The sequence below is a fragment of the Salmo salar genome, chromosome 05, assembly GCF_965601325.2.
Source record: "Salmo salar chromosome 05, fSalSal1, whole genome shotgun sequence".
NCBI classification, from domain to species: Eukaryota; Metazoa; Chordata; class Actinopteri; order Salmoniformes; family Salmonidae; genus Salmo; species Salmo salar.
In genome coordinates, this window is record NC_138295.1 from 72239561 (window position 1) to 72250000 (window position 10440).

General features: G+C 47.9%; 1 protein-coding gene across 3 annotated transcripts in view; it reads right to left on the bottom strand.

Moving 5' to 3' along the window:
• Nucleotides 1-3447: 3447 nt before the first annotated feature.
• LOC106589065 (glutamate receptor ionotropic, kainate 5) overlaps nucleotides 3448-10440 on the bottom strand; it is a 224116-nt gene continuing 217123 nt past the window's right edge. For 2 of the 3 annotated variants that reach the window (XM_045718718.2, XM_045718719.2), the window contains 8 exons: nucleotides 10389-10440; nucleotides 9898-10007; nucleotides 9295-9468; nucleotides 8629-8794; nucleotides 7548-7773; nucleotides 6567-6695; nucleotides 6155-6321; nucleotides 3448-4869 (listed from right to left, as the gene is read on the bottom strand). The exon at nucleotides 10389-10440 is cut by the window's right edge and continues 62 nt beyond it. In XM_045718718.2, the coding sequence (XP_045574674.1) occupies nucleotides 4243-4869; nucleotides 6155-6321; nucleotides 6567-6695; nucleotides 7548-7773; nucleotides 8629-8794; nucleotides 9295-9468; nucleotides 9898-10007; nucleotides 10389-10440 (1651 nt within the window). In that variant the 3' untranslated portion in view covers nucleotides 3448-4242. The remainder of the gene's footprint in view (nucleotides 4870-6154; nucleotides 6322-6566; nucleotides 6696-7547; nucleotides 7774-8628; nucleotides 8795-9294; nucleotides 9469-9897; nucleotides 10008-10388) is intronic. The other variant, XM_045718720.2, reaches the window with a different exon arrangement.

Below are 10440 nucleotides of genomic sequence, written 5' to 3' on the forward strand. Positions count from 1 at the left end.
TCTTCTGGTCTTTGCTAGGTTGAACCCAGCCTCATCTATAAAGATGAACTCATGTGGGATTGCATGAGCATCCATTTCCAGTACTCCCTGAAAACAAAGAACAAAAGCAGTCAATATGGTGTTATCCAGTACACCGGGAAACAATGTTGCGTGTAGTGTACTGCAGTCAATATTGTACTTACATCCACATATGCTCGTCTGAACTCTTTGTTTCTTTGAGAGTTTCTCTCAAACGGCACCTTATAAAGTTGTTTCATTCTGATTTGGTTTCGCTTGAGAATGCGAGTCAATGTGAACAGACTGACTCGTTGAATGTTGTTGAATATGGTGTTGTCTTGGATGATGTGGCTTTGAATTTCTCGTAATCTGATTTCATTATTTTCCAAAACCAATTTTACAATGGCAGCTTCCTTTAACCCGGTGAACATTTGGCCCCTTCCTCCACCATGGTTGCGTCTCTCAGTCCTTTAGAAAAACAAAAAAACAAAAATATAGGGCTTGGACAATGCAGCCTAAAGATATTTCCCCCACAGTAGAGTAAATTCTACAGGAAATTTGTGCAGTTAGTGTATGACATCAGCCGTTCATGAAGTAAACAGGTGTCACCCAACTGATACACTATGACATGGGGTGTACTACATAGTGTGAAAGAAATGTTGGTTACATACCTGTACTCCAGTCTAAATGTCCGGATGACACAGGCGACAGTAAAACGGCTCAAGTTGGGCTGCACTCTCTGTCCAGCCTCTCGCATTGTCAGCCCATGGTTGATGACATGATCAACTAAGGTTGCTCTGATTTCATTTGAAAGTTGTTGTCTTCTTTGGCCATGAACTCCTCTACCAGCTCTACCCCTACCTCTCACTCTTCCTCCCCCTCTCATTCTCACCCTCCCTCTTCCTCTTCCTCACTCTGCAACGGCTTCCATTGTTGTTGTAAAACAAAAGGTGCTCACCTGTGGTCTTTTCATAGTGCTTACTTCCTGATTGAAGTGGTAACCATTAACCATTGAGGTGTTTGGCCAGGTGGCACATGTATTGGCCAATTAGCTCATGTAGTGTCATTTTGAATGGCAGTATTTTGAAATGGCAAACATGTGACTTTATGTCAGATTGTTGTGTCTTATGCAGAGAACCGTGTGCAGTGGATTTAAAAAGTGCCATTTTGAATTGCAAAATGTGTGTAAAGCAGAAAATGTGTTTAGACTTTTGGAGACTTGAGAAGAGGTTTTGCTCTCTGTGTGTCAGTTTAAATAAGTGTGCTGTGCATGTCATTTTAGTGTGTTAGCAATTGTAAAAAACTGTAAGATGAAATCGTCAAACCTATAACATTCAACCCTGTTACTTTAATTGTCACCTTTTATGGTCATTTTTCTTCTTTTAACCTCTGGAGATAAAACATGTTTGTTATGAAGGTGAACATGTGCTCTTTATGACAGAATGTTAAAATGTAGTGAAATCAATAGTTATTAAACTACCCAAAAGACACTATCAGTGGAAAGACCCAGCTAAGATGGATACCACAAAATAATTAGGTGCTCAGCCTGAAACTGAGAAACATACAATAAAAGACAAATTGTCAGACACACACGTGCACACACAGACAAACACACAAGTGCCCACGTATTGCACATGCACACAGACACACACTTTAACACTGCAGGAACAGACGATACATCATGCCAGCTTGGACAGTTTGAATATTTTTTTATTCCAAACGAGTTAGTGTGTCTATAGGCTTTAACACCAGGTGGTTGCTATGGAGAGGACATACCCGTCACCTCTTACCTCTATCAACCCACCCCTGCCCCACACCCTCCCCCCACCCACCCATCTCCCCAAAACAGCAGCAACCTCCTATAAATCCGTACTTCAATAGGAACAATAATAATAATACAAATGTATTCATAATATTCAACGTCATTCTTTTAATAACCCATTTAGCACTAGTATAGAAATATGAAAAAATAACAGAGAGAACAGAAAAGTTTTTGTTGTTGAGTAAACTCTCTCCCCTCACAGACACCCCTCTGATTAACTTTGGCTACCCCTCCTTCCCTCCCCCTGACATTGTTATGCGTCCCAATACTCAAAGGTCTTCCTTTTCTTATCTCCTTTCCTTCTTCACCACTAATAGGTGAAAGGACAGGTTAGAGATGCACCAGTGCTTTCACCTGTCTATCCCTGTAAGATCAATTGTTGTGTAGGAAAGGAGATGAGGAAAGGTGGCCAATGAAGTGTATTGGAACAAAGCCATCCAGTGGTTTCACAGCATTGAGTTGAGACTAGAGGAAGATCACAGACTATGTGGTGACCTATGCAGCTGTGTGTGTCTGGCTCACTGCTGCACTGTGGGTTCAATAGAAGAACACAGAAATAATTATGTATTTCTTAGGTTGCATGGTTATGTGTGTGTGTGTGTGTGTGATGATCTGTGGTGTATATGTGAGAGAGGCAGCAGAAATCCTCAGAAAGGCTTGAACCCTGTAACAGTATTCCCCGTCATACTTTTATAACATTAAACCATGACCTCAGTCTCCTCCGTAGTCATTGTGTGGCTATTAGTTATTAAAGGGGAATAATTACCAGATCTAAAGCTCCACAGGCTGTAATGAGAGGGCTCAGGGTGGTGTGGAGCTCTGTGTGGAGCTCTGGCAGGCGTCTGTGCTGCAGACAGCCAGTTCAACGGGATGTAGAGCAGGGAAGCTTTAGTCCCAGCCTCCCGGCAGCAGAGCCAAGCCCCCAGCAAGATGCTGCCCAGAATTACCAGATCAGGAGAGATCTCATTATGGAAGTAGTTCAATTAGGGATTTGTCATTCTGATACAGTCCTCCTTTATCTCTCTGTTCCTCACTGTTGCGTTCCTATTTTTTGTCTTTCTCTCACACCTCTTCATCTCTCTCTTCTTCCTCTCTCCATTGCTCTCTCCTTTTTCTCTCTCTCTCCTCTTCCTCTCTCCTCTTCCTCTCTCTCTCCTCTTCATCTCTCTCTGTGCTATGAACAGAGGTAAAGAGGAGAAAAGGCTTGGCAAGTATTCTCCAGGATAACAAGTCATTTCACATCGCAAAGCCTCTGATTATCATATACTTACACTGAAATGGTATGATCATTTGTTTCTCTCACTTACAGACCTCTGCGCGTGCACACACGCACGCACGCACGCACGCACGCACGCACACACGCACACACGCACACACACACACACACACACACACACACACACACACACACACACACACACACACACACACACACACACACACACACACACGCACTCAGCAATTATATTATGCATATCTGACTTTGTTGCAACTCATTTCCAGCCAAATCCACTTTCTTCAATGTCGTTTCAAAAGCAGCTACGGGGTCCACAGATGGACAAAACACCTCATCCACACAGTGAACCTCAGGGGAGTCTTTTCTTCATAGTGTGTCGTGATCCACCACATTAGTCACATACATAGTCTTTATTTTTCTGTAACTTCCACTTAGAACAATGGTAACCAAACGACAAAGACAACAACAAAAAAATCTGGAAAATCATATCATTCTCTGAGTCAGTTTTAAAGTCTTCAGTTGTTGTATGTTACATAGATTAAAGGTCCTCCAGGATCGATGTGGGCTCCTCCTCCAGTGGTCACCGTCCAGAGCGGAAGAGCTGGCCAACTCTAGATGAGAGTCTGTGGTACCATGGAAAGGGAAAGAGAGAGAGAGATGGAGAGAGAGAGTGGAGAGAACAGAGAGAGACCAACAGAGAAACCAGTAGGTCTGGCATCAAATTATGTGCGCTACCTGACTGCTTTATCCAGTGTAGCTCAGTCCTGATTGGTCCACTGGTAAGTCAAGATAAGAACCGAGCAGCCAGCTTCAAGTAAATCACAAAGCCAGAACATAGTGGAGCATGGTTCTGTGAACAGACTGGGCTAATATCAGAACCAGCTGGGCAGAGTGCTGGAGAGCAAAGGAAGTCTCTCCTTCTTTCTCCTTCTGTATGGGTGTGTCTTTTGGTATCTGTGCAAATACATCCTTTCCATTGCTTCATCACACATCTCACAACGTCTCACAACGTCTTTGAGCCCTCTAATTCTCTCTCTTTCTCCCTCCTTCTCTCCCTGTAGTTCCCTCCTGGAGGCCAATGTACAGAGGGTCACAGAATAGTGTGTCACTGAGCAGCTCAAAACATCAGTTAAGTCACCATTAACTTGCCCCCATATACCCTCTAGCCCCTCCTAGTTCGTCAGTCTTAGTCCTGCTTCCCCAGAAGGTCTGTGTCGATGCTGCTCTGTGGGGGTGGTATGGGTAGGCAGGGTGCAGGGGTGCTCTGGGGGAGCTGCCGGGGGCTGGACCCCCCTCCCCCCTCGCTGTCTGTGTTGGAGGAGGAGGGGGCAGGAGGAGGGGGCAGGCGGGGCAAGGGTGCAGATGAGGGGGGGATCCTCGTGGACCCCATCCCTGACCTCAGGCTCTGGATCCTCCTGCACTCGTGGCAGATCCTGACGTGCGTGCAGCTGCGAGGGAGCGCCACAGGGGCCTGCGGCTGGGGCGGGTGAGGAGGGGTGGTGTTGGCCCCCAGAGGGTCCTCCAGGAGTCGCTGAGGCCCGGGGCCCATGTCTGAGGGACCTCCCCCAGCCCCTGCACCCCCTCCTGGCCCCCCTGCTCCCCCAGTCAAGGGTCCCGAGCCACTGTAGAGCTTGCCGTTGCTTAGTCGCATCTCCCGTACGAGGCGGAGTGGCCGCTGGGCCCCCAGGGCGATGCGGGTGGGGTGGCGGAGGGCCGCGGAGTTGCCCAGGGGGCGGCGACGACGGGAACGGGAACTCTTCTTACAGGAGACGGCGTTTCGGAACTCGGTGAGCATCTCCTGACAGACAGACACCTGAGAGGACAGAGGAGAGAGAGAGGGACGACAGGAAGAGGAGCATAGGGAGAGATAGGGGGCCACAAAAGCAAAGTAGACAGACGGAGGAAAAAGAGGGAAGGCAAAGGTAGAGAGATAGAGGGGGGAGAGTAGGGAGGGGGAGAGTAGGAAGGCGAGGGGAAGCAAAAAAGAGAAGGAAAGCAGAAACAGGGTGGAGGTGGAGTAAAAGAGATGGTAGGAGGAGAGGAGAACCGAATGAGGGGATAGAAAGGTAGAAATGGGGGGATGGCAATGAAAGTGGTAATGAATAGAAATGATTTGGAGATAATGAGGGGAGATGTAGAGATGGATAGAGGTTGGAGAATATCCAAAGAGCAGAGAGAGTTAATACAATCCATACAAATAACCAACTGAGCAGAACAAATTGTGTTCATTACACATTATATATAATATATAATGGTACATAATGAACTATGAACAAACAGGCAGGCCCGCAAACTGAGTTGCATGAAGACAAACAACTCAAACACACCCAAACAGACACACACACACACCTCTTAACATTCCAACAGCATCACACACTTGCACAAAAAGTTCCAACAAAATGCACCAACAAGGACACATAGACATAGACATTATGGAATATTCTAATCTACAAAATCATAACAATGATGAATAATACTCTTACACAAACAGAAACAGTATTCATTATCAGAAAACAGACACTGATTGACAGAATGACAGGTGTGGCAGACACACAGAGAGATGAGTGATCCAAGAATGGAAACGAAGAGTACCAGCATGTGAGGCATGTAAAAGAAGATAGATCGTGACATTTAATGCCAGGGAAATCATTACACACGGCTTCTTATGCAAGCAAATATTGGCATCACAATATTGGCTTATCCATACCCTGTACTAAACATCAACACTTTCTGATCACAGTCAAAATACCCTCCCGCGATCATTCACCAACGCTAATACTATAGCATGCCAACACAGGTACGTTCACACAACATCACAACATGTGACTGGACCCTGATCTGTTCACAGGAGAAATCTGTCCTGCTTCATTTGAGGTTCAGGTGTAAAAATAGCCACCCTCATCACCCATGCACAATACATAGCAAACCCAACAGTGAAACACACAGACTAGACACACACTGATTAACATACACACACACAAATGGTGCTAGAAGCAGCCCGACGAACACACACACACAGTTCCAGAGGCGGCCCAACAAACACACACACGCTGCAGAGGATGGGGAGTCAGGGTTGGTGTGTTGCCATGGGGACCTACTGGGGTGGGTCTGTGGTGTTGGCGAGGGCAGGAGGGAGGGCGTACCTCGTCTGTCTCTGAAGAGCAGCGCGTCGACCACACAAACTCCATGATGGCCACGAACACAGCAATGATGAGGCCACAGATCAACACCACGAAGATACCCCCGATGTTCTCCATGCCAAGACCTGTTGAGGAGAGACATGATGGTTAATACACACACACACACACACACACACACACACACACACACACACACACACACACACAGTACCATCAATATGCCCCTGATATGACACAAGAACAGTTACACGCACAAAACCACAGACCCTGGTAATCTCCCATTTTACAGTACATTCGTACATTCAGAACACTCAGACATCAGTTGAGATACAGAGCTGTAAAGACACTGGAAACAGAGTAGTGTACTGACCCTTGGCTCTGTGGTCCTCTTCTTTAGGGCACTGTCCTCCCTCCCACCACCTCCTCTTCAGGATCTCCAGCCTGTTGTTCTCCTGCAGGTGCAGGATGGCCATAGTGATCTCCTCTCTGAACGGAGAGCCTAGGAGGACGAAAGGAAAGAGGGAGGAGGAGAAAGAGGGGATTAAAGATGGAGAGGAAGAGGAATTAAAAGGCTTATGGTCTCCTCCCCTTCTCATCCAGATGTTGTGGGTTGTACCACTCCCCCGTCTCTCCCTGTCTCCCATCCTCCCTCCATTTCACTACCATTCTCACCCAATCTCTTATTCTCTCTTTCCCATCTCTCCATCTCTCCTCTTTCCCATCCATCTCTCCCCCATACATCCCTCCCTCCATCCCTCTCTCCCATTTCTCCCCACATGCCATCCTCCATCCATCCCTCCCTCCATCCATCTCTCCCCCATACCTCCCCCCTCCATCCCTCTGTCCTCCTATACCTCCCTCCATCCCTTTCTCCCCCATACCTCCCTCCCTCCAGCCCTCTCTCCCCACATACCTCCCTCCATCATCCCTCTCTCCCCATACCTCCTCCCATCCCTCTCTCCCCATCCCTCTCTCTCTCCCCATACATCCCTCCATCCCTCTCTCTCTCCCCATACCTCCTTCCATCCTTATGACCCCATACCTCCCTCCCTCCATTCCTCTCTCCCCATACCTCCTTCCATCCCTATGACCCCATACCTCCCTCCCTCCATTCCTCTCTCCCCCATACCTCCCTCCCCATCCCTCTTTCTCCCCATACATCCCTCCATCCCTCTCTCTCTCCCCATACCTCCTTCCATCCCTATGACCCCATACCTCCCTCCCTCCATTCCTCTCTCCCCCATACCTCCCTCCCCATCCCTCTTTCTCCCCATACATCCCTCCATCCCTCTCTCTCTCCCCATACCTCTCTCCATACCTCTCTCCCCCCATACCTCCATCCCTCTCTCACCCAGTGGCATGCCGATGCCGTAGCCCTTGGTGTCCAGCAGACCACCTATCTGGGTGAGGTTACAGTTGAGTTTGCGGTAGTACTCATTCATGGTGCTCTCCAGGAGGAAGGCATATTTAGAGTTGACCACGCGGGCGATGCCCTCCTCCGTGCTCTTCACAAACACACTGGGCTGCTTGGAGTGCATGTAGTTCCACATGCGCTGGTATGTCTGGTAGCGCGAGTTCTGGAGGGAGGGAGGTGGGGGGGTGGCGGAAAGAGATGGAGGGGTAGGAAAGGGAAAGGGGAGGGAGGAGAAGGGAGGGGGGAGAAGGGATAGAGATGGAGGGGTAGGAAAAGAGAGATATATACATTTCCTCATATTTCCTCATAATTAAACAGATGCATTATCCTTTATCCAGATGCAGCTGAATCAAACGCCAGGTGGTAGTGTACATACAATATGTCATGCTAAGGAACAGCATAGACACAGAGTCAAGGTAACAGCAACCAGTTAGATACAGTATTGTATATGCAACAAAACGGGTGAGATGTAAAATGGGTTGGATGTGAAGGACTCTTTGGTAGTGTGTACAGTTAGTGTGTACAGAGGTAGGTGGAGAGAGGGATGATGTAGCATCAAGGGAGGTCTGGGTAAGCACAATGAACATACACACAATAAAGATACACAAACAAGCAATCACACTTTAACCCCCACACACACCTAAAGACTTACTCACCAACACACATGCACACTCAAACACACAGTCCAAACACACTGACAAACACAGATGCCGACACAGATGCCAGCAGCTCTTACATAAGCAAACACTGACACTCAGCCACTTAACACTAACAGCCATAAAGAACACAACAGGAGCTCAGAGACATGCCAGCAAATAGGGAAACAACTACACACACACACTGTGCTCAAACACATACACACTTCACCATACACACACATACAAATAGGAGCGATCTGAGACAGGTCGGCAAATACTACAACAACAGCACACACACCCACACACACACCTCCCTACCAGTCGTTCTCCATTCAAAGCTCTATATATGCCCCCCCCCCAGGGCCAGCGTCAGGCCGTACCATGAAGAAAGTCATGGTGCTCCCCCCGTGGATAGTGCCATACTCGATGTTGGTCTGGTCGGCCAGGTCGTCAGGAGACTCGATGGGCACCTCCATCCTCTGGACGGTCAGGAAGGCTGCCAGGTTGGCCGTGTAGGAGGAGATGATGATCAGCGTAAACATCCACCTGGGAGAAGACAGAGACAGAGTTAGAGAGAGTAAGAGAAGGAGAGGGGGGATAGAGAGAGGGAAAGAGAGGTAGGACTGAGGGGAAAGAAAGGGAGAAGTGAGACCGTCAGAGAGAGACAGAGAGGGAGACAGAGACAGAGAGACAGAGAGAGAGACAGAGACAGAGAGACAGAGAGAGAGAGGCAGAGAGAGAGAGGCAGAGAGAGAGACAGAGAGGCGGAGAGAGAGAGAGAGAGAGAGAGAGTCCGAGAAAATAGAGTTTGATAGAATCAGAGAGAAATGAGAGAGGAGAGGGTGACAGAGAGCCACTAACTCAGAAATACAGACTGAGACATACTTAACCACCCATCTACACACACACACACACACCACACACACACACACACACACACACACACACACACACACACACACACACACACACACACACACACACACACACACACACACACACACACACACACACACACACACACACACACACACACACACACTTACCAGACCCCTGAGACGCAGCGTGTGGACAGGGCACGGGGCATGATCTCAGAGCCCTGCTGCATGAAGCCTCCGACAGGGAACCACAGGCTGTTCCCTAGGGTGTACTGGTTCTCCAGCATGTCCTTGTGCCCCTGCAGACACGGGTGGGGGTTGTACCACTCATAGGGACTCAACCTGGGAGTATGAGAGGAGGAGAGGAGAACACTCTTAGAAAAAAAGGTTCCATAAGGGTTCTTTGGCTGTCCCCATAGGAGAACCCTTTTTGGTTTCAGGTAGAACCCTTTTGGGTTCCATGTAGAACCCTCTGTGGAAAGGGTTCCACATGAAACCCAAAAGGGTTCTTCAAAGGGTTCTTCTACGAGGACAGCCGAAGAACCCTTTTAGGTTCTAGATGAGTGTAGAGGAGAGAAAGGACCATAAGGACCTCTGTACACAACATCTGTCTATCTCAACCAAAGCATTTTAATTTGGTGTGTATATAAGCTACTGTAACTCATTATTATTCAATTGTGTCAACCAAAATGCACAAACAATCCCAGAGTTCCTCACTAGTTTCCTGTTCCTGTTGCCCTGGGTTACTGTGGTGCTCTCTCATGCACTTACCTTGCAGCCAGGAAGAGCACACAGCTGACAGCCAGGTAGGCGAGCAGCATGAAGAGCCAAACAGCCGGAGAGAAGGGGTCCAGGAAGGAGAAATACCCCGGTTTCCTCCCCTAAAACAGAGACAGAGAGAGAGATAGGACAGGTTGGAGTGGCCCTATTACATGACATTACATAGCTGGCATGTAGTTCCTCTTTCAACCACAGATGGGCAGTGTTCTTCCCTGCAACTGTACAACACATCATCTCTGCAATGTGAAGCTGTTCATAATGCAACAAATGTAAGCCTCAGAGGATTGAACAGTAAACGTGTGCAATGTACAACCATGAACTCTATAAGACCTATCCATTCTATCTTTCCGAATCAGATTCAGATATCCTCGACAGCCTCAAAGAAATGCATTGTCACAGCCCATAAAATAAACAGGATAGCACAAACAGCATTTAGGGAAATCCAATACACCCAACTGCTCTGGTGTGTCTGTCTGTCTTACCAGGTGGACTCTGTACAAGATGCTGATTCCTAGAGTCATGAAGGGCTTGGAG